Raw genomic sequence first — 25,197 nt, 5'->3', positions numbered from 1 at the left:
GATCCGCGAGAAGCTTGCGCACAGCTGGGCGACCGAATATGCCAGCAATATCCGTGGTAAATGCGGTCCACGTTGACATATCAGCTGGATGGTTCAGAAACAATTGTTGGGCCTCCCCCTCAAGGAGAAACCCGCGTTACTGAGCTTCGTGACATCGTCCAATCGATTGTACGCGCTTACTTGTTCAAAAGAAGAAAGCTAGTCCTCGATGTCCTGGTCGTCCGCGCCACTGCACTGCGGTGGGTCACGATCGCGGATCGCACCGGAGCAGATGACACCCGGCGGGGAAGGTGCCGCGGTGGGTTTGGCGTCAGTAGGCATGGCTGACTTAGTGGGAGATGGCAGGGTGCGACTTCCGAGCTCCAGGCTCGAGGGTAGACGGGGTGAGCTGGGGCGGGGAACCCGCACACTCCTCCAAACTGTAAGATGGGTTTATTGCAGAAGCAAATGCAGCAGGATGCTCAGCGAAGGCAGTCCGAAGCAAGCGGGGCGCACGGCTGGCCCTCACGCGCTGTTCTCGTGGTGCAGGCTGATGATGATGCCTGTCCAGTTCACCGCAGCTTCATCTTCCTTGCCCTTATTGCACGACGGCCGATCTTCTTGCAAGGGTAGGAGATAGTTTGCATAGAGCCGTTGACCGCTGTTACCCCTTCCGGGATTGGCGGTACCATTACAATATATATATATAAATATATAAATATTCATATATATATATATATATATATATATATGTATATATATATATATATATATATATATATACGTCATTTACCTCCTTCAATGCACACAGAACGCCGCGCAGTATATCGGACAGACAGGAACAGCCCTCAGAATGCGTATTAACAACCACCGATCCCATGTAACCGCGCTGCCACACCTTCCGATATCCAAGTCACCACACTAGGGCATCCATTCGACAAATTTTCAGTCACTGTACTTCAGTCGGGTTCGACCGCGATGTGCGGGAATCTTTCCTGATTCACAAATTCAACACCCATGCAAATGGTATAAACAAAAGTTCTGGTAAACTTTACTTCCTCTCCTTATGATGTAGAGAAGTTTATGCCACAATTTTCGTGCACACATTTACTAGTTTCTTATGTCTGGATATTTCATTCATCCCCTGTAAATATGAGCTATGCTTCCTGCCTTTCCTTCGTGTGTTAATGCATGCCGTTTGCCACGCCATGTGCTATATGTAAGGCCGTTTCTTCTTTAAAAAGTTTTACACAACAGCTAGTTACGCTTTGTATTGCGATGGCTGCTCTGCAATAGAGTCCTGATGTCTATTGTTATCGCTTCCGTGTTTTGTAACAAGGGCTCAAGATCCTTCACCTGTTTCACCAATTTTCAAGATGTGCACTTCAATTGGTTGTTGATTGTTTGTTTGTTGCCTTTGATGGATTGATTGCTGCCTTTCGTGATTGTTGCCTTCGCCAGCGCTATCCTGGAGGTATACACACTGCCGCTTGTCTTTCTGTCAGTCTGTAAATAATTAACATTGTTAGTGCCAGAAACACCCCGAACATGTTCTAAAAACAATACAAATAATGTAAAAGTCTCAAATTTGTCTTAGAATGTAGAAGCTCTGTCAAGAACTTTAGCCATTTTAAAATTATGAGAACATTTGTTCCAACTGTTTTGGGTATTTCCTTCTTTGTTTCTTTTTTGTTTTTCTTGCATTGCTGCTTCTTTTTGAACGCCTGTACCCCCGGCCTTTTTTTCTCCCTATTAACTCAGTATCGTCGGTGTCTCACCATGCGAGGTGATCCTTGCGTAGCCTCTTATAACTCATCACTCCTTCTTAGTCTTCCCGACAGCTTAACCCCCTATCACCCGTGTGACTGGGGCGGCTAGTTTTGTCCGCCCCTTGTTCTGCGGCGTTTGGGGCCCCGTGCATTTGCTTCCCAGATTTCTCCAACACGCAGATAGCTGATGTCTTTGGCGCCGGCCACGGAGAAAAGTAGACGAGCGGGGACGGGGGATCGTCTCGGAGGCCGACGTAAACACGCACCCTCCACGTGCGGGGATATACAAAGCACGCGCTCGCATACGCACTGCTCCGCTCTGGGAGCCGACGCTGACCGCGATGATTACAGCACTCCGCGGTTGTCGTCCTTGCCTCTCCGGGAAGGCGATTCATATCTCCCTACTGCTCTGCGCACTGCTCTGCTCTGGGAGCCGACGCTGACCAAAATGATTACAGTTCGCCGTGGCAGTCGACCTTGCCTCTCCGGGAAGGCGATTGATGTCTCCCTACTCAGACACCATTACTTTTGCTCTGACTGTCCGATTGCTTAGTCATCTTGTCGCCGGCGCGACTGAAGACAGCCAGTTTTCTTCCCAGGTTCCTCGGACACGTAGACACATTACGGCTTTGGCGCCGCCACGAACTAAGCAGGAAGGGTGGAAGGAAGTGGATGGGGGAACGTCTTTGATGCTGTCAAAAACACGCTCCAAAACCCCGCCCCTCCCCCCCACGGGCGTCTTCCAAGCGCGCTCACGTATGATACCTCTTGCATATTGTTCGCCGGCGCTGACCGCGGGCGTTTACAACTCGCCACCCCTGCCGACCACGCATTTAGGAGTCCCCTGTCGCTCCTCAGCTTCTGTCTGTCGTGTCCTCTCGGTTCTTTATAATTTTTTAGTTTGCCTGTCCCCACCGCTGCCTTTCTCTCTCAGTTTAGTTCTCCCTTCCTCTCCTTTTTCCATCACCCTCTCTCACTTATTTCTGCTTTTCTAGTTTGTGCTTCCTTATTGCTGGCTTTTCTTTCATGTTTCAATGCGCTTTTCTCTCTTCCTCCTAGCCTCCAATCTTACAAATATGTCACCGCCCCCGTCCGAAATGTCGAGTCAATAAATACTGTTATGTTTCCAGTTTGATATACGTATATATATATATATATATATATATATATATATATTGTCACGAGAGGTAGAGATCGTTGCCACACAGAAGACTAGTTTTAATCAGAATAGAGCTCACACAAGGTAGCCAGCAAGCAGGCAAAGCGTCTTCTTTCTCTAACCACGTCACTGGCTCCGCCTAGTGGTCATGGCGGTTTCCAAGTATTCGGCGCATTCCCTTGCGGTGATGATTACCCTTCATACTGTGGCGCTATCCCTATCCTTCAAAAAGCATCGACTCCATTCTAAAGAAAAGTGTAAACAATGAAAAGAAAGGCTCTAAACACAACACAATTGCAACTATAGTTCCGACAGTACTTCACAGTCTTCGAGGCGTCTTTGGCCCTCCTCCAGGAGTGAGACTGCAACTTCAACAGCCGGAAGTCCTTCAAGTTAATTGAACGGGCATCGGCATTCAACGTGAGTGGTACAGCTTCAGAGTGGGCAGAAGCATCGCATCAAGCATTGTGGGGGCCTCCCTACCATGAACGAGACGAAAAGGAGTGAAGCCGGTGGTTTCCTGCGAGCCGTGTTGTATGCGGATACAACGTAGGGTAGTACCTCATGCCAGTTGTTGTGGTCATCGGTAACATACATGGAAATCATATCAGCGATGGTCTTATTGAGCCGCTCAGTAAGACCGTTGGTTTGTGGATGGAATGAAGTTGTGCGGTGATGGTCGGTGTACGTAAGTTTCATTAATTCTTCAGTAAGCGCTGATGTAAACGCAGTTCCTCGGTCGGTAATGACGACTGCTGGGGCGCCATGGCGGAGTACGATACTGTGGAGGAACAATCTCACAATTTCCGCTGATGTTCCTCGTGGTATTGCCTTTGCTTCACAGTACCGTGTACGATGGTCGGTCGCGACCACAATCCACTTGTTTCCAGCTGACGACAAAGAAAATGGGCCCAGTAAACCCATGCCAATCTGTTGAAATGGCAAGTTCTGGGGATCAATAGACTGTAAGAAGCCGGCTGGCCGAGTAGATGGAGATTTACGGCGCTTGTATTCCTGCACGTTGTGACGTAGCTTTTGATTGTCGCGGCTAACTTTGGCCAGTAGTACTTATGGCGGATGCGCGCCATTGTCCGAGCGAAGCCTAAGTACCCCGACGATTGGTCGCCGTGGCAAGCGTGTAGAACGTCGCCCCGCAAGTATGTCGGTACAACCAGAAGGTATTCGGGTCCTTTACGCTGAAACCATTTTTGCAAGAGCACGCCGGCCCGGAGAGCGAAAGATGAAAGCGAGCGCCTAAACAGTAGTGGGATAAGCGCGCTATGTCCCTCGAGGTACTCAATGAGTGGCTGGAGCTCCAAGTCGTCTCTCTGTTGCAGGGCAAGATCTGTAGCTTCGAAGGTTCCGAGGAACGCATTTTCCTCTTCCAATTCGCCAGGATTACGCTCAAGGAGAGCTCGCGACAAGCAATCGGCGTCGGTGTAGCGCTTCCAGGATTTGTACACGATGGTGAGATCGAACTCCTGAAACTTGAGGCTACACCGTGTAAAGCTTCCCTATGGGTCCTTGAGGCTTGCCAGCCAGCACAAGCAGTGATGGTCACTAACGATGCAAAATTGCCGGCCGTACAAGTAGGGTCTGAACTTTCTAATCACCCATATTACTGCCAAGCACACCTTTTCTTTCGTCGAGTAGTTTCTCTCCGCCAATGACAGAGTGCGACTTGCGTAGGCAATCACTCGGTGAGCTCCCTCTTGCCACTGTACTAAAACGGCACCGAGACCAATGTTGCTTGCATCTGTGTGTACCTCAGTCTTGGCGTTTTCATCAAAATGACCAAGTGCAGGTGTCGTTTTCAAGCGCCTCTTGAGCTCCTCGAAAGCTATGACCTGCTCTTCTCCCCAAACGAAAGGCCCGCCGTCCCTTGTCAATCTAGTTAGGGGTTCCGCCGTTTTTGAAGAGTCGGCAACAAATCGTCGATAATAAGTACAAAGACCCAGGAATCGGCGGAAGGCACGTTTGTCAGTTGGCGTTAGTAACGAGCTTACCGCCGACGTCTACTCGGGGTCAGGGCTCACGGCCTCAGAGCTCACCACATGTCTAGGAAACTTAAGTGTTTCGAAGGCGAAGTGGCACTTTTCTGGCTTGTGGGAGAGACCAGCTGCACGGATGGCATCGAATACTGCGCGGAGGCGTTCGAGATGTTCATCAAACGTGGCCGAAAAGATGACTACATCATCCAAGTAAATGAGATAAGAGCGCCATTTGAGACCAGAAAGAACACTGTCCATCATTCCGTGGAATGTTGCAAGTGCACAGGAAAGTCCGAATGGCAGCACTTTAAACTCGTACAATTCGTCAGGTGTGATGAAGGCAGTCTTTTCACGGTCTCGTTCATCAACTTCAATCTGCCAGTATCCGCTACGCAGGTCGATGGAAGAAAAATATCTGGCATGGCGGAGTCGATCGAGGGAGTCATTGATACGTGGCAAGGGATATACATCCTTTTTGGTAATTTTGTAAAGTCTTCGGTAGTCGAAGCAGAAGCGGTGGGTACCGTCTTTCTTAGCAACCAGAACGAGAGGTGATGCTCTATCACGTAATCCCGCAGCATCTACTTGACCTCGCGTTGAATGGCCTCTCGTTGACTACAAAGCTAGTAGTACTCGTAGTAGTAGCGAGGCGAATTGGAGGGGGAGGGTGTGCACAAGGATAGTGCAGTGTGGGGAAGGGTGGGTTTGCAGTAGCCGCCACATGCACGCTGCCGGCGCAGTGCGGGGCTGTGGTCTCCAAAACATTTTTCGGCATTTATGTCACGGTGACTTTCCCCTGCTTGGGAGTGTTAGCTTTCGCTCCTCTGACTGCTCGGGGTTAGGAGACCTTTGTAACGACCGGGCTATGACTGGAGCGTGTACGACATGTCGAGAGCAGTCGACAAGTGTTGAAGCGTCTAAAGCTACATATGGCTCTAAGAATGCGAAAACCGACACCCCCTCTGTGCATTTAGCGAATCAGAAAAGTAAATGAAAGGATCGTTGAAATAATACAGAACTAAGAGTACGCAGTCAAGAATATCAGGTGAAAGCAAGAGGATAATGTGGTTGGTTATATATATTGCCAGATTATGAAGGGTAATCATCACCGCGAGGGTATGCGCCGACTACTCGGAAACCGCCATGACCACTAGGCGGAGCCAGTGACGTGGCTAGAAAAAGAAATGCCTTGCCTGCTTGCATGCTACCTTGTGTGGGATCTATTCTGATTAAATCTAGTCTTCTGTTTGGCAACCGTCTGTACCTCTCATGACAGTTTGGTGGAGTGTGCGGGGTAGCTAACCCATGTACTTCGGTGCCGAAGACCTGGCTACTGCAAGCCCCAGCGCAGTGGACACAACACCAGTTCACAAGGAGAGCCGACGCCTGCGAGGCTTGGAACCAGAGTTTGGGCCTCTCGCCACACCTGTCTGGTCACTACCTAAAGCCAAACTAGCCAGACAGCAGGAGGGGTTCAACCGATTGTCCTGCATACGTCTCACACTCCGAAAGCAATTCATGGGAATACCTTCGAAGAAATCGCCGATTGGCTTGACAGCTTTGAACGGGTGGCCTCATTGAATGAGTAGGATGACCGTTGAAAACTCAGGATGACTTATTTCTCACTGGAGAATGCCTCTCAGACCTGGTTCGAAAACCATGAATCCACCATGGACATATGGCAAGAATTCCAGCGCCAGCTGTTGGCTACATACCGCAGCAGCGAACGAAAGGAGCGGGCTGAGATCGCTCTTCAGTCACGTGTCCAGGGTCTAAACGAGACTGTGGTCGTGTTTCCAGACGACATGAGCGGACTGTTTAGAAGGGCCGACCTCGACATGACCGAGCAGAAAAAGGGGCGGCATTTATTGAGAGGAATAAAGGAGCAGCTGTTCACAGGCCTTGTACGGAATCCACCGGGTAGCGTTGCTGACTTCCTCAAAGAAGCAGCAGCAATAAAACGCACGCTGCAGCAACGTGGGATGCAGTATGGCAGTCAATCTCATCCCCAGACCTCAAACTGTCATGCTCCAGCGCCGCGGAACACGGATGACTTTTCTCTGCGACAGCTTATAAGAGCCCTTGTTTGCGAGGAACTTGAGCTTCAGAAAGCCAACCTCGTTGATCGTCAGCCAAGCGTGGCCTCCCTTTCCGACGTATTCCGCGAGGAGATACGGTAGACATACTGCAGATACGGAGCACCTCTGCTACAACTTACGACGTGCCTGCACCCCATGTCATGGCGTACGCAGATGCTCTCCACAGAACTTCTCCCTAAGGGCCTCAACATTATCAGCCTCCAACTCACCCAGGCAGCAGCGGTTAACCAGCAGCACTGCGGAGATTGATCTTGACCAGCCTGCTAGAAAACTCCCACCTCCCATCGCTGGAACCCCTGTGTAGATGCGACGCAAGGGGGTTCACATTGAAGCGTTGGACAGCGGAGGAACGGCCCTGGAACGATGAAACGGAGCGGTGCAGGCACCAGGTTTTATAGCGCGCCTAACGGTGAGGGGACGCGCCGGCGCCAGTGCGTCTGCCGCGGTTATGGCGCAATACAATCCAACACAATCCACTTTAATCCAATCCAATCCAAATCCAATCCAATCCAATCAAGCCAAGCCAAGCCAAGCCAAGCCAAGCCAAGCCAAACCAAACCAAACCAAACCAATCCAGTCCAATCCAATCCAAGGCAAGCCAAGCCAAGCCAATCCAATCCAATCCAATCTAATGCCCCTCGCGAGAGAGTGTTCGCTATCGGAGACGAGAGGGGGTGAGTGGCGGAGAGCGCAGCTGGCGCGGCGAGGAGATTGGGGGAGGGGTAGATGCCGACAACGCCGGATGGATGCAGGGACAAGGCAAGTGAATGAGATGCGTACGCATCTTAAAAAGGTTATATGGCGCACGCCGGACAACAGAGCCCTCTGTTATGATTGCGGGGAAGCGGCCCACATTCGACGCAACTGCCCCTACCGCAGGATGGGCACGCGAGGGTTTTTGCCTGATGCCACTCGACCCCGCTACTGCGAACGACCTCCTGAAATTCAGGAGTACCTGGACTGCCATCTGCTCCCTCCGCCGCAGCAGCAACGCCAGTCCCAAGCGTCGCCGAGCGAAACCTATAAATGAGATAAGATTCCCGATCCTCGCGGTCGTTGTGGATTTTGAAGGCGGATTCTAAAATTGTTGCTTTAAGATGTTCAAATGCATTCCCGGGACTGTTCACATGTCTTGACTGGGGCAAATAAGGGCAGCGTTTGCATGGGAGTGGTGATTATTGAACCGTATTCGGAAGGGCGTTTCGGTTTTAGCCGATATATTGTTGCCTAAAAACAGTGCATTCTAGAAGGTATACGACATTAGCAGAGTCATAGTTAAAGTTACTGCTGTGTAGTGGTCATGTGTGGGCATACTTTACATCGGGGTTTATTACAGGACATGCATGCAGTAGTTTCCGGTTGGTTGATACGAGAGTTAGTAGTAAATTTGCCTAAATTCTTAATATGACGGTCGGCAACTCGCGGTGGTTCGGGGAATATGCTTTTTAAGCGGTGGCGTTGCATTATGATATTGTGATTTTTTTTAGTACGGTTGACACTCTTGGAGCGAAGGATGAGTGGGTTAAAACTAAGTTAGTTTGCGGGTTACCGTTGGGGGATTTTTTCTTACAGATTTTGTTACGGTATAATTGTTTGGCTCGCACAGTAGCGTCGTCGATAACTTGTTCCTGGTATTTTATTATTCAGGAGGGCGGTCTTGCGTTCTTGACAGTTTGAGTCATAGTCGGCTTGGTTTGAGCAAATTATCCTAAATCGGTGGGCTTGGCGGTAAGGTGTTGCTGTCTTACAGTATCTGACATGGCTACTTCGGAAGTGCAAATACTGCCGCGTGTCTGTCGGTTTTCTATACAGTTTAGTTTGAAGCCGACCTTGGAAGGTAGTAACGGTAACGTCCAGAAAGTTTACACTGTGTTCCGAATAGGAATGAGCAAGGGAAATACTAGGATGGGCTAGGTTAAATGCCTCAACGAAGGTGAGGAGCTCCGCGTCACCTTGTTGCCAGATCATGAATGTGTCATCAATATACCTTTTATAATAAAGTGGCTTTAAATTTTGGGTGCCAAGAAAGTTTGATTCGAGGAGAGCCATAATGATATTGGCGTAGTTAGGTCCGATTCGAGTTCCCATTGACGTTCCGCTGACTTGCACGTAATGAACCCTGTCGAACTCAAAATTGCTAAGTTCAAGAATAAGCCTAAGGAAAATTTGGAAAGCAGAAGAATCTATAGGTTTGCCGCACGATGACTGCTCATACGGAAGGGATACAGCGGCGATGCCATATTCATGGGGGATGTATGTATACAGTGACTTAACATCGAGGGTGACTAGGCGGCAGTTATCAGGAATTTCAATTTTTGAGATGTCTGAGAGAAAGTCATTGGTATTCTTAATGAAAGAGGGAAAGCTGGGCGCAATGTTGCAAATGAGATTATCCACATAGCGCGAGAGGTTTTCGGTAACAGTGCCAGTGCCAAAACAATGGGGCGACCTGGGTTGTTCACCTTGTGAATCTTTTTTAAAAGATGGACTTTACCGGCTACTGGTCTTGAGGCGATCAGGGAACGAGCCGTGGTTTCATTGTTTTATTTTTAACAAGCTCAGCAAGATTAAATTTGACAATTTTCTTATAGTCTTGAGTGGGATCATTGGGTAATGCTTTATAGAACGTCGATACCGATAGTTGCTTATTGGCCTCGTTAACATAGTCGGTTTTGTCAAGGATTACGATGGCGCCTGCCTTGTCGGCAGGTTTAATAATTATGTCGGGACAGCTTGCGAGATCCTCTAGGGCTTTCTATTCGTTGGTAGTGACGTTGTGGCAGAAAGAAATTTGTGCTTGGTATGCTTTTCGCACATCGCATTGGACTGCTTTTATGTACATGTTGAGGCAACTATCACGCTGTGTGGGAGGGGTCCAGTGCTTATACCTAGGTAGGGTGCTCTGGGCTTCTTCCGTCGTGGCGTGATCATAGAAATATTCTCCTTGCCTCGCGTTTCCGGCGAAATTAAGTCCTTAAAAAGTTGAAATTCATCAAAACCACTAGCAGCCGGGCAAACATTTAGGCCCTTCGACAAGACGTTCATCTGAACTGGGGAGAGGGTTATACTTGAAAGGTTCATTACATTCCCGGTAAGATTCTCTTTTGTGACGGCAGACGAGGGAAAATTATTAGTACAGGGGTTTAACTGAACTGGTTGGGGTGCAGTAGTCGAAGCATTTATTACAGTCCTAGTAACATTATCAGTCGTATTGTCAGAGTGGGGGGCAAGTACTAGTGCCAGAGCTGGTTGGGTTCTTACGCGTGTGGCCAGTGTTATAAATCTCGGCTCGGTTACATTTTCGGGCTTTTGTTCGGGATATATATATAGATATATATTGTCACGAGGTGACCAAGAAGAGCTGTGTGTGGGGCGTGCCGCCTTGGCGAACGCTCGGCAACAGCGTCCTTGTAAATAATGTAAATAGATCGTGTGGTCATGCTCCATGGTTCGCCTCATTCCTTCTGCTGCCACGTAACATTTTGGTGAAGCTGCTGGGTCTCAATCCCCATCGCGGCCTCAGCCTCGTCCGGTCTCGCCTACCGAAGCCATTGCTACAAGCCTCAAGGATCCCGTCGGCCCGCCCCAGCCACGGTGAGACATGAACATGACCATCTCCAGCCCCGTTTCCCGATTCAATGACCCGCCGTGACCTTCCGACGCGACCAGCCGCGACCCAACGATACGACGACGCCGATCACCTGCCCAGTTCTCCGGCGGAGCTCCAAGGGCTTTGGCCGCTGCTTTGCTCCATCGGCGGGAAACGCTGTTCAGGGGCCGCAGCTCATCGAACCATCGTAATCCATGGCGGTCAGAACATTTCCCCTCTCTTCCCCTCTCATTCGCATCCTCACCGCATCAGAACATTTCTTGTGATGTCGACCGGGACGTTCGCCTTCGACGTGGGGGCTATGTCACGAGGTGACGAAGAAGGGCGCAGTAGGGTATGCGCCACTGTGGGCCCGATGAAGAACGACGAAGAAGAGCTGTATGTGGGGCGTGCAGCCTGGGCGAACGCTCGGCAACAGCTGCCTTGTAAATAATGTAAGTGGATTATGTGGTCATCCTCCATGGTTCGCCTCATTCCTTCTGCCGCCACGTAACTTTATATATATATAAATATATATATAACTGGCATGCTGGCGATGGGGCCGAAGGCGTGGTGAACACAAAGTAAGAAACCTCGGTAACAGCAACAGCGGAGAGTTTATTTCGACGTTTTGACATCGAGACAAGTCTTCTACGGGAATCATTCTCGAAGTCGAAACGTCGAAATAAACCTTCCGCTGTTGCTGTTACGGAGGTTTCTTTATATATATATATATATATATGTGTGTGTGTGTGTGTGTAAGCAGCTGAAGAATCTCGACGACCCAGACGTAATAGTTAAAATGGTTGACTCACGATTAAAAACAAAAACAGTGGGTTACTGACGTTTCGACTGAAGGACTGCAATGAAGACTGGTCCTCCAGTCAAAACGTCAGTAAGCCATTGTTTTTCTGAATCGTGAGCCAACTATTTTCTCAACTCTTTATATATATATATATATATATATATATATATATATATATATATATATAGAACAGAGACGTACGGGACGAGGGATTCCGTAAGGACACACATCAAAGTTGCAGTCCTCATTGCCAGTGCTGTTTGGTGTTTTTTTTAACAGTGTTTTATAGTGCCGAATGAGATATGATTGCCTTTTTTTATGCAGGAATAAATAATTGAAAATTCAAGTCGAGAAAAAATGCGCCGTTCTTTCCGGAAGCGGGAATCGAACCCACAACCTCTGCATAACGCGTGCGGTGCTCTACCATTGAGCTAGTTCCGCGGCGACTCCCCTCTCGACTATACCGCGGGGTTTTGTATTTACGACTGCTCAGAGCCCGGTCAACTAGCGCCGCCCCTCGACCAACGCGGGAAGACGTAGAACGTCTTTTCCCAGAGGCCGCACGTAAGATGTGGTCGGAAGTCGGGGATAGCCAAAGGCATTTCAGACTGCTGAAGCCAGAACCCTCGTAATGCATTGTGTAGAACAGAGACGTACGGGACGAGGGATTCCGTAAGGACACATATCAAAGTTGCAGTCCTTATTGCTAGTGCTGTTTGGCGTTTTTTTTTAACAGTGTTTTATAGTGCCGAATGAGATATGATTGCCTTTTTTTTATGCAGGAATAAATAATTGAAAATTCAAGTCGAGAAAAAATGCGCCGTTTTTTCCGGAAGCGGGAATCGAACCCACAACCTCCGCATAACGCGTGCGGTGCTCTACCATTGAGCTAGTTCCGCGGCGACTCCCCTCTCGACTATACCGCAGGGTTTTGTAATTACGACTGCTCAGAGCCCGGTCAACTAGCGCCGCCCCTCGACCAACGCGGGAAGACGTAGAACGTCTTTTCCCAGCGGCCGCACGTAAGACGTGGTCGGAAGTCGGGGATAGCCAAAGGTTGTGGGTTCGATTCCCGCTTCCGGAAAAAACGGCGCATTTTTTCTCGTCTTGAATTTTCAAATATTTATTCCTGCATAAAAAAAGGCAATCATATCTCATTCGGCACTATAAAACACTGTTAAAAAAAACGCCAAACAGCACTGGCAATGAGGACTGCAACTTTGATATGTGTCCTTACGGAATCCCTCGTCCCGTACGTCTCTGTTCTACAAAATGCATTACGAGGGTTCTGGCTTCAGCAGTCTGAAATGCCTTTGGCTATCCCCGACTTCCGACCACGTCTTACGTGCGGCCGCTGGGAAAAGACGTTCTACGTCTTCCCGCGTTGGTCGAGGGGCGGCGCTAGTTGACCGGGCTCTAAGCAGTCGTAAATACAAAACCCCGCGGTATAGTCGAGAGGGGAGTCGCCGCGGAACTAGCTCAATGGTAGAGCACCGCACGCGTTATGCGGAGGTTGTGGGTTCGATTCCCGCTTCCGGAAAAAACGGCGCATTTTTTCTCGACTTGAATTTTCAATTATTTATTCCTGCATAAAAAAAAGGCAATCATATCTCATTCGGCACTATAAAACACTGTTAAAAAAAACGCCAAACAGCACTGGCAATGAGGACTGCAACTTTGATATGTGTCCTTACGGAATCCCTCGTCCCGTACGTCTCTGTTCTACAAAATGCATTACGAGGGTTCTGGCTTCAGCAGTCTGAAATGCCTTTGGCTATCCCCGACTTCCGACCACGTCTTACGTGCGGCCGCTGGGAAAAGACGTTCTACGTCTTCCCGCGTTGGTCGAGGGGCGGCGCTAGTTGACCGGGCTCTAAGCAGTCGTAAATACAAAACCCCGCGGTATAGTCGAGAGAGGAGTCGCCGCGGAACTAGCTCAATGGTAGAGCACCGCACGCGTTATGCGGAGGTTGTGGGTTCGATTCCCGCTTCCGGAAAAAACGGCGCATTTTTTCTCGACTTGAATTTTCAATTATTTATTCCTGCATAAAAAAAAGGCAATCATATCTCATTCGGCACTATAAAACACTGTTAAAAAAAACGCCAAACAGCACTGGCAATGAGGACTGCAACTTTGATATGTGTCCTTACGGAATCCCTCGTCCCGTACGTCTCTGTTCTACAAAATGCATTACGAGGGTTCTGCCTTCAGCAGTCTGAAATGCCTTTGGCTATCCCCGACTTCCGACCACGTCTTACGTGCGGCCGCTGGGAAAAGACGTTCTACGTCTTCCCGCGTTGGTCGAGGGGCGGCGCTAGTTGACCGGGCTCTGAGCAGTCGTAAATACAAAACCCCGCGGTATAGTCGAGAGGGGAGTCGCCGCGGAACTAGCTCAATGGTAGAGCACCGCACGCGTTATGCGGAGGTTGTGGGTTCGATTCCCGCTTCCGGAAAAAACGGCGCATTTTTTCTCGACTTGAATTTTCAATTATTTATTCCTGCATAAAAAAAAGGCAATCATATCTCATTCGGCACTATAAAACACTGTTAAAAAAAAACGCCAAACAGCACTGGCAATGAGGACTGCAACTTTGATATATATATATATATATATATATATCTATATATATATATATATATATATATATATATATATATATCTATATATACATACATATCTATATAAATATATACATATCTATATATATAATATATAGGGAGAAATAAAGCTTGAACGATGGTAACGAACACAACAAAGGAAAACTCGAACAAGGTATAGACCACGATTGTGTTCAACGTTTAAGAAAAGGGACGAAGGTAAGTCTCTTTGCTGAAACGATGATAACAATCGTCGTCTCTACATTGTTCGAAGTTTTTAAGTGCAGAGCGTTTTATGCACTCGCCTTGTCGTCCTAGCTCGCTCGCTGCAACCAAGCCACGGCGTTGCGGAGTAGCCTGTCAAGGTCCCTGCGTAACTGAGAGGCTTCGAAAGCCAAGCGTGTGTTAGGGTTCAGCTGGTTATTATTAGATTTCCTGGTTTTCCAGGAAAAGCAGAAGTAAGCATGATATACAGCTAATATTAGCTGACTATCATGCCTACTTCTGCTTATCATCCAATCCGAATCCAATCCAATCCAATCCAATGCAATGCAATGCAATCCAATTCTCGCGCTTGCGCAGCACGGCTATCCAGGAGCTACGCGAAACTGGTGAACCTCGGCAAGTGCAGCCAATCCCATCAAATCCGATCCACTTAGCACTGTTGAAAAATTTTAATTGCATAAGGTGGTAGCAGTAATCGGATAACGGCGGTACAGCCCATTATGGCGGATCACTTGTCTGCACTTCCGACAGCATTCACATTGAGTGGAATGGCTTCAATTTTTGTCTTACACGAAGAAGCTCAGCACATCGGTGTCCACTGCTATTGATGCTATTTATGTTACTTTTGCGGTTTTTTTTTGACTATCTCCGTAAAATGGCACCAGTGTGACCGTCAAGTAACCCTGCCTCAGACAGTGCTCTTCAGTTTTACTGGTGTGAGTAGAGACGGTCTCCCTGACTGAAAGACCTGGACCAGCCCGAGCGTTCAGCTAACCCTAACAGCGAAGGTCGGGTGCTTGCCGCATGACAGCTGCAACTGCCGCTGTGGCTCCAACTACTAGTCTTGCCATTATCTCAACATCCAGTACCTGCACCACCGAAATCTGTGGACGCCGCAGAAAATCCATCAGAAAATTCCGCCAGAAACCATAGAATGGAGTGCGATTGCTGACTGCCTGATACAGCATCCGCCGCAGATGTGGCGCCTGCTCCTCACGCTATGCCGTGTTCACCCCCGCCAAAGAGCGAGTAGCAAGGCTTACCCTGCAACTGGGCAAAACATGGTCACGGCTGAAAGCTCATCAGGTGATCCTGGTGGAAACCAAATTATGGAATACAACCAGAACAGTGGCCATACCATCGCCCCAGCAGGACCGTGGATAAAGATCCTATGGGCCCGCAAATAAGCAAGCATTCAAGTAAGACAAGCTGAAATTTATAGTCAACCCACCTTAAGCCCAACTCAGCTTGGACGTTCGTCTCCAACAAGAGGACCAATGTTTAAACAGATCACTCAAACATTTGAGGAGTCCGTAAAGACATCAACAGCTAACCAATCGCTCTGACACCCTCCAAAGCTTCCTGACAACGAATACAAAATTATCTTCCGCCCAGGCACAGCACTGAGTCTGTCAAAATGGTCAGACAAAATAATCACGCAAAGATTTGCCACAGCTGAAAACGTACCATTAAGAGATTTCTATAGCCATGTAACCATACAAACACAGCGCAATAAAAACTTGATCGTCGCAAGTACGGCAAGCGACGACCTTGCAGAAGTACTAAGCACCATCACCCAACTTCATCTTGAAGGCGCCACCTACGAACTCTCTGCATACGTCAAGCCGCCTCCAAATACATCCCGTGGGGTCATTCATGGCCTCGAAGCGGGCACGACAGAGGAAGAACTGGCAGCCCTTTTAATCACCACTGGTCCCCCAATTCTTCACGCAAGGATGATGGGGCGCTCTAATACCACTGTTGTGACGTTCGAAGGACCTCACGTTCCCTTTTACGTAAAGGTTCGCCTGAAATACAGCATTCGTTACCTTTGTAGAGATAAATAACATCACATCACATCACTTTATTACCTTAAGGACCCCCTATAGGGGGTAATAAATAAGGCTTGGGAAGTAGATACAATTACCTTAGCAACCCCCTAGAGCGGGCTTAACATACGGGGTGGGGAGCAGATACAACAAACGCAATATATATGCAGAATGGGTATAAGTACGAACTGGGGAAACCACTACAGAAAGGAAAAGAATGCGTATGCAGGATCGGTATAAATATTAACAGGCGTAACACGTTGCAGAAAGAAAAACAGAAAAAAATACAGCCAGAACCAGGGGTACAAAAAGGAACTCATGACTATTCAAATTGAAAAGAAGCGAGTGACATTTTGTGTACATGTTGAGGGGCACATTATGGTGGCAACATCAGTGGAAAGGCCAACTCGGAGGCTGCGGGAAAAAAGAAGTAGGCGGTCAACTTCGTGGTACGGGCACGTGGCAGGGCGACATGAAAAAAATGAGTGGTGCGGTGAGATATGCGGGCAGGAGGCAAGATATTGGTCGGGCGACCAAGTGGACTGTGATGCAACTTGTGGATCAAATGAGACTGGCAACTCGGTACGAATGTTAAAGTTTAAAAGATCAGATTCTTGTTTAAGAGATGAAACACTTACGTTGCACGAATATGAAGAATGGATGAATCTAGCTGCTCGATTCGGGACTGATTCTAGTGCGTCGGTTAAGTATGCTTGATGAGGGCTCCAGATAGGTGACACCTATTCAAGTTGTGTGCGAATGAAAGATTTGTACGCCAGCAGTTTTACATGAAAGCGTGCCTGACGTAGGTGTCGTTCTAACAAAAGCGATCTTTTAGCTGATATGATGTTGGTAATATATTCGTGCTATGTTAAAGCGACTCCCAAGTACTTATAAGTGATGAAATTTTCCAATGCAACGTTACCGATTTGATAAGAACACGTGAGGGGGCTGGGACGATGGGGAAAAGAGAGGGGCTTGCATCTATTCGGGTTTAGTGTCATCAGCCAACCATTGCACCAGTTAAGCACATGGTTAATACCATCTTGCAATGCAACTTGAGCTGATGTGTTAGTAATGGTACGGTATATTACACAATCGCCTGAAAACATACGAATATTGCTGGATACGTGGAAAGGTAAGTCGTTGATGTATATTAGGAATAATAAGGGGCCGAGAACAGATCCTTGCGGAACGCCTGATATTACTGCCAGAGGGTAAGAGTGATTTCCATTAACAGTAAGAAATTGGGAATGATTAGTCATAAATTCTCGAATGTAAGTTAAAATCTTAGGATCTAAGTTTAATTTCAAATGTTTTAACATCAGGCGGTTGTGGGGTACTTTGTCGAGTGCTTTTGCAAAGTCAAGAACGACCGCGTCTATCTGTATATTATTGTCCAGGTTACTGTGCAGGTCATGAACGAAAAGGGGAAGTTAGGTATCACACGAAATGTTTTTCTAAATCCGTGCTGTGCGGGATAAAAAGTTATTAGTGTCCAAGAGGTGCATGATTTCGGTGTAAATGACGTGTTATATGAGGTGGCAAGGCACGCTTGGTAAGTAAATAGGGCGATAATTGAGCGGACATGATCTATCAGCTGATTTGAATACTGAAATTACTTTTCCTATTTTCCAATTGATTGGTAGGTTACCTGTGGATGATGACTGACAGAACAGCAGTGACAAATATATGGCTGATATGTGTTTGGTGTTCTTCAGAAATTTTGTCCAAAATATCGTGATTCATATAAAATATAAACGGCTTTGCTCGCCTTAAAAGTGACATTCCTCATAGGGACAATAAAACGCGTTCTTTTTACCAACGTTTCCGCAAATTAACAGTGGTAATCTAATTCTGAGAATTTACATATTGGCAAGTGCAGGCTAATTTACGTATTGTTTTGCTTCTGGGTGTAAATGTAATATATTTTTGTTTGGGTACTGTTATCCAAGTCTATGGTCACAGAACCCTTCTGCAATGTTACTGAGTACCTTATCTCTAGAGCATTTTATTTTTAGAGCATTCCCTGTATGAAATGAGTAACGGTGTATTGTGGACGTGGGTTATTGTTTTCCCTTTATTAATACAAGTTTGGAGGTTATTTATGTAGAATGAAAATAAAACAGACCGAAATAAGGAGCCCTCTCCGGTCCCGTGGGCTGTTGGAAAAGCGTCGGTCGTACTGCTTGGTGTCAACCTAGGCACAATGCCTACGTGACTGAATATACCACTGGAAAAAGTGTAACCTATTCCTACTGAATTATTTGGCTCACTTTTTTTTAGTGTTTTTCATTTCATAAAATTACAATCTTTTCAACGTGGAGAACGTACCGATAAGAATGTTTCATTTGTTAAAACAGTTTTAATAAATTTTTAATAGTTTTGCTCATACACTCGATGTTAAACTGGTCGACCAGGTGTTTGATCAGGTAAAACAGCTGTTTAGATACAATATAGTCACTATAACGAACTACCCCCGAGCCCACATTCCCGGTGCTGCTGTTCTTGAAATGTATTATATTTTAAAATATATTAAATTTTTGAACCATTGATAAAGTGTAAAGATTTATTAAAAACAGAGCCTAATATTATCTGTCGTTTTCCTGAAGTCACATTTCAGGAGGAGTCTGAAGAATTCGAGTACTGCTTCTTCAAGAACAGTGTCGAGGCAGACGAGAGCGTGAAAAGGTGCGCAGAGCGATCATCACGTTTATTGGACGCTTCACTACTGAATGGAACAGAGATGCTGGTGTCCGCCCACAACTTGGTGCGAGCTAACCTGGAGTTTTGGGTTGATATGACAAATGAAGATGTCAAGTAAGTTGGCGCTGCACTGACTTTTGTAGTGGTGTTAATATTCTCGCGAAATAAACGTTTTGGTACTAAAGACGTAGCAGAGCATGCATCCAGGGTCACCCTAACTGCACAACAAAGACCGCGTCACCGATATCGAGCAGTTAAATGTTCTTATATTCATGTGTAACTGTCATTTGAAGTAATAAGACACCATGACAAATGCAAGTTGCCCGGTTACACAGCTGGTAAACGGTTTCACTCTCTGCGCCGTGGTCGAAAGCATGCGTAGAACTATGCTTATTGCTTGACCGAAGGCCAGGGGGCGGATTTCTTGCGGGGTACAATCCGCTATTGAATTCTACATTGATGCCTTGGTGAATATACGTTTCAGTGGCTATTCCGCGCGCGTTTATTGTGAGTACAAGAAGGATATTTTATGAGTACCGCCAACCAAGTGACCAAACGACAACCTGGCCGAGAGCAGAATAAAACATTGAGGAGGTTTCCTACTTCTTTGGTGGGCGTAGAGGAGCAACGCTACTGCTTGGTTCGTCTAGACCACTTAATATAAGTATTCGGCGCGATTTTTGACAACGTCTAAAAAGCGGTTGATATATAAAAAAAGCTAAACAAATGTTTTGCAGGGTACACTTAGTCACAGGGCTCCAGAAATATTGACATTAAAAGTTGTGAACACGCGTGAATACGCGTGATAGAAGCAGCTGAACAAAGGACTACGCCGCGAATCTGCTCAATTCGCTGAAAATGTCGTTGAAAAACGATATTCTTCTGCAGGCCATTCCTCTCTTCTCTCCACGCCAAATTCGCACTCGGTTTCCACCCGTCTCACACTTCCAAAGATAAGCACACTGAAGGTTAACTGAAGTCACTGAAAAATTTGCGCGATACCCTTCTCGTTCCCCTGGGATTGAAACGTATCCGGAGTTTCCGCCCGATGCCTAAACTAGTGCAGAAAACCTTTTTTAAATAGGTGTAACTATTATTTTCGAAGCATATTTGTTAATTTTTTATGTACATATGAAACACGCAGCAAGTTTGCGCTAACGGGGTTCTGAGAGACGTTTTGAGGACACTAAATGGACTAGTGCATTCATTAGGTTTTGTGGTCAAGATCACGTGTGCCACGTATAACGTCTTTACGTGCATCGCAAAACTCATACTTTTGTTGCAAAGATTGTTGCCGCATTCACACCCTTTCCTCCGTGTTTTCAGGCTCTACCATCTCCCCCAACGCACAACATCGATTCCCCCACGTGCGTAACGAAACTGAAATCTTGCAATAGGACGGATTTTTTCGCATTTCTGCAAAGGGAAGATTCGTGTGCTAAGCGTCGACTGGCCGCGGTGGTGCCTTTAGCTAATTAGCGCATCCTGCAGCACGCTAAACGCTATCGCGTTCCTTCATATTCATCTTTTTTGCTCCATGACCACGCTTCTCGTTCAGGCGCGTTGACTAGGCCAACACGACGACGATGTCATGGCGACGCCGACTTCCGCGTACACAGAGTGTCCCGTCCCACGACACCGATTACGACACGGGCACGTCGGCCGATCGACAGCACGCCTGGCGTAACTGGATCGCTAACCGAAGACGCCGATTATAACCATTGGCCGAAGCGTCGTTGAGAATCCATACAGAAGCGAAACCAGATACGCCACATTTACATTCGTGCCGTAATAAAGGCGGCCCTGTTCTGTTAGTTCTTAGAGTGTAATAAACAATGTAAGGTCCATTAGGTTGGTGCGACCTAACACTGGCGCTAACGGTATCCTTATTTCGGATTACGATGCTTAGTCCGTTCGGTTTGGCGGCAATTCCATTCCCGGAGTTGCAAACTGCATATTCGTGTGCGACCAGCAATGCTTGCAGAAGATATAGGCTCAGTTAAGGGCAGACGAGGATTTACGGAAAGCGTAATATGTAATAAAAAAAATGTCGACCAAAGTTTATAGTGTAAAGCGCCAAAGAAAAACACGGCCACCAGTATTGCCGCAGGACGAAATCAGAGTCGTAGCCGAAATAGTGCTGTACTCCGAGGCAAGCTTCGTCAAACCTAATTTATGGATGTCTATTCAACAAATATTCCGTTAATTTGGCAGGAAATATTGAGGGAAGATACAAAACGTGAATAGGGCACAAAAGGTTGGATCTCAATGTTGTATACAGGTCATTTCCCTGGTTTCTCCCATCGCGTCGTAGCTCATTGGAGTGAACACTTGCGCTCACTTAAATTCGTGGGTTAAAATCCTGGCAGAGTGGCCTTTTTTCTGCCTTGTGACTGGCAAGTTTTGCAAATTGTATTCCCGTATCAAAAATCAAACGTTTTGGCTGAACGGTGGAACTGCCGTAGCACCCGCCGCGGTGGCTCAGTGGCTAAGGCGTTGCGCTGCTGAGCACGAGGTCGCGGGTTCGATTCCCGGCCGCGGCGGCCGCTTTTCTGATGGAGGCGAAAAGCAAAAACGCCCTTGTGTACGAGATTTCGGCGCACGATAAAGATCCCGAGGGGGTCAAAATTAATCCGGAGCCCTCCACTACGGCGCGCCTCATCGCCTGCGTTGCGTTGGCACGATAAACCCCCACAATCAATCCATCACACGGAACTGCCGTAGCAAACGTCAATGCATCGTTTCAGTGATGGCACGATTTGATCAGTTTTGAACTCGCGTTTTGTATATAAAAAAGTAATTGTACTTGAAGAGAACCAATTATTGATATGGGTATTTTGAAAAACATAAAAAACTGGTGCGTATATATACATACAGTAAACCTAGTTTCCTTCCTTCATCATAAAGCAGACAAGAGGTAGGATTGAAGGGGGGAGGGGGGCAGATATCGGCAACCAAACACTGCACATACCGCAATTGGAAGCAATGGCTGCGTAAAAACAAACAAGCAGCTTTTATGGACATAAAAGGACCTCCAGGCTATCAAACCAAACAGCGAGGGTCGAAAAATTGTTTCGTGCAATAATATGCACGGCTGAAAAAGCGGCCGGCGCGCACTTACCAAACCACTCGCACTACTCTTGCGAGACTACTCCATATATGTTACGGGGTTTTTGCGTAGTAGTTGATGAATACAAAGTGAGGGAGAGAGAGAGAAATTCTTTATTCAATTCGAAAGAGGTCAACATCACTAATGGTAGGCCTTCCTACTCCGTATAGGGGTGGACGCAGTGAGATGACATCGGAAAATAGAGAGAAAAAAAGAAAAAAAAAAGTGGGGGAGAGGATATTTACGTGTATATAAAATACACACATTGAAAGTGTTCACAAGCTCTCTTCTAGCCGTATTTCTGCCAGAAAAGTAAGAGGAGTTTTTGTTCCCAGTACTGCTCGTCATGATTTCGCCAGGCGCGAAAGAAATGAGAGAGTCCTAAAGCACCTCCACGTCGGAATCGCCCAAGTGCCTTCAATGCTGTTGCCCGTTGTTTAGCTTATTGACACGAAGCCAAAGACGACGCAGATGTCTACAAAGAAGAGAAGTTTATTAAAGCGAAATTGTGCTCCCCTAACAACTGAAAGAATACACAGGCGGCAAAACAGCAGTCAAGAAAGTCACGGGCGTAGTCGAGCGTCGAGAGTTGAATCGAATAAAAAGCGCGGCGTCTGCTATGCAGCGTTTTATCTTTAGGCGCGAGTGTTTCTCCAACCGTCGAATTACATCCAGATCAAAGAAGAATATTCTTTGTTGTTCACGTTAGTTCGGAACGCTCTCCGTATCAGAAGAGGTAACACATGCGGCATAGAAAGAAAGATTGGAACACACGCTTCCCTTGGCACACAGATAACAGAGATAACACAGACCGGCCCAGCCGGGCGGTGAAAGCAAAACATAAATAAACAAACCCAAAGCTAGGGTCGCGGCATTACCCCCCTCTAGGAGTGCATCGACCCGTTACCTAACATAAGCGACAGTCCGAACAAATAAAAAATAAAAGTCCGTCACCTTGCGTAGAAAGGTTTTAGCGAACCACGTGGACGACTTCGGGCCGCGTGCGTCGTCGTGATGTTCCGGAATCACCATCGGGGAACACCTCGTAAGTGAGGTTCCCAACACGTCGTAGAATCTGGTGTGGTCCGAAATACCGTCGTAGAAGCTTCTCACTCAGTCCGCATCGTTGGATGGGAGTCCAAACCCACACATGATCTCCTGGGTCGTACTCGGCGTCTGGTTTTGGACCCCAGGAGGTCGGGCGGGTGAGAGTGGGCGGTGGTACGGCGGGGCCACTTGATGACGAGTTGGAGCTACGCGGAGTCGACGAAGACCTTCGGCGTAGCCCATAGCTTGTGGCTCACGGGGTGCTTCAGACGGCGTAGGAGTCCCCAGTGCATGTTGAACTTCTCGGATAACGTCGGTCAGGGAGGCGACTTGGGGTTGCGGCGTTGTTGGGAAAAGTTTCCCTAGTTCTTTGCGAACGACGGCGCGGATTGTTTTCCGTAAGTCTTCTGTCGCGAATCCATGTGCGTTGACGGGGTTCGCCAAAATGCGTTGTGTTTTCGATCGTACTGCATCGAACGCATGTCCCGGGTCCTCTAGATCATGGACGCCTCGGTCACGAACTCAGCGAAGGTTCTTGGGAGGTTGCGAATTAGTCCAGCGAAGAGCTCTTGTTTTACGCTCCGCATGAGAAAGCGCAGCTTCTTCTCTTCCGCCACTTCTGGTTCAGCTCGTCCACACAGCACCTTCATCTCCTCAACGAACACTACAACACCTTCGTTGAGGTGTTGGATTCGCGTCTGCAACAAAAGCTCAGATCTTTCTTTACGGACCACAGTTGTGAACGTTTTAAAAAATTCTGTTTTGAAGATGCCGCTTGTTGTTAGGGAGCTTTCGTGATTTCCAAACCAGACTCGAGCCAAGTCACCGAGGTAGAAAAACACTTGCCTCAAGGTTTCTTCGTCATCCCATCGGTTGAAATTTCGGACGCGCTCCAGCTTCTCCAGCCACTTTTCGGGGTCTTCTCCAGGAGATCCTCGAAATGATGGGGGCTCCCGAGGTTCCTGCAGAACGACGGGAGGATTGACTTGGTTGACCATGGTGTTGGTAGCGACGTCTTCCCTCTTCACTTTCTCCGGTAGTAGAGCCAGTTTGGGTGGGAGGCATTCCTGTCGATGGCTGGTACAAGTCGGGCGACTTGGCGACTTGCTGAGGATTTAGGGTGGTACGCAGCACCTCTACCAGATGTCATGAAGCCAAAGACGACGCAGTTGTCTTCAAAGAAAATAAGTTTATTTGGAAGAACTTGTGCTCCCCTAACAACTCAAAGAATACACATGCGGTGAAACTGCAGTCACGAAAGTGACGGGCGTAGTCCAGCCTCAAGAGTCGAATCGAATTAAAGCCTTGGCGTATGCTATGCAGGCTTTTATCTTTAGGCGCGAGTGTTTCTCGAACCGTCGATTTACATCCACAATAAAGAAGAATATTCTAGACTGTTAACGTTAGTGCGGAACGCTCTCCCTATTAGAAGAGATAACACATGCGGCATAAAAAGAAAGAATGAAACACGCGCTTTCCTTGGCCCACAGATAACACAGTTAACACAGACCGACGCAGCCACGCGGTAAACGCAAAACGTAAAAAAACAAACCCAATATATGGTTCGCGGAAGTATTGTGGGCAGTGGCGTAATTGTTCGTAATGTTGTCGGTAGTAGACCACACTATACAAAACGGCGTGTTTACAAATCCCAGCCTAAACAAGGAGCTTCGGTGGCACACAAGGTTATGTAGCAGCCAGTGTGGAACACCTTCAGTGCGCTTGGGCAAACTCCCCGGATGCCGGAAATCGCAGTTAGGGTCTATCACACGAAGAGGCGCATACCTTCTCAGAGGATTCCGCAAAGCCGGCAGCTGGAGTTCCCATCCTTGATCAAATACAGCTCTTTTGCCCCCCTTTGGAAAACGGGATTTAAATCGTGTAGTAGAGGGCGTGAACGTCTCGCTTTAGAGTTTGCCGGGAACTAAGGGAGGGGGGAATGGAATGCATGACACACTCTGGTAAACGTTAATGTGGCGTACCATGCAACCCTTCGGCGGTTTTTTGTTACCGTTATAAATGTTTAGACCCTATCAAAAAAATGAAAAGGAAGGATACACATGCCATCTTACACGCGTTTATAGCGTTAGCACAACACGACCAAGCTCCACACTGGCGTGAACGACCGGCCTATTAGGCAATATACAATCGACGCCGGTTTAAACCGCATGCAAGTGCTCAGTAAAACAGATTCTGAAGTGATTGTTCAGTCATTCGCCCCCATATTGTAGACTCCCACATGCATCAAATATAGTCGCTGCGAATGCGCCTTGAAAAGGTCGTTCTTGTTT

The 25,197-nt window shown here is 47.5% G+C and overlaps 1 protein-coding gene across 1 annotated transcript in view; it reads left to right on the top strand.

Moving 5' to 3' along the window:
* LOC144139802 (uncharacterized) overlaps positions 1-25,197 on the top strand; it is a 152,720-nt gene that overhangs the window by 81,790 nt on the left and 45,733 nt on the right. Inside the window, exon 5 of the mRNA XM_077672055.1 lies at positions 18,657-18,864. Coding sequence (XP_077528181.1) covers positions 18,657-18,864 — 208 coding nt within the window. The remainder of the gene's footprint in view (positions 1-18,656; positions 18,865-25,197) is intronic.

Source organism: Haemaphysalis longicornis, unplaced genomic scaffold (assembly GCF_048455015.1).
Source record: "Haemaphysalis longicornis isolate Haplotype H1 unplaced genomic scaffold, Haemaphysalis longicornis Haplotype H1 scaffold_5, whole genome shotgun sequence".
Taxonomy (NCBI): Eukaryota; Metazoa; Arthropoda; class Arachnida; order Ixodida; family Ixodidae; genus Haemaphysalis; species Haemaphysalis longicornis.
Note: the sequence above shows the minus strand (reverse complement) of the source record. Positions and strands in the feature narration are given on the sequence as shown.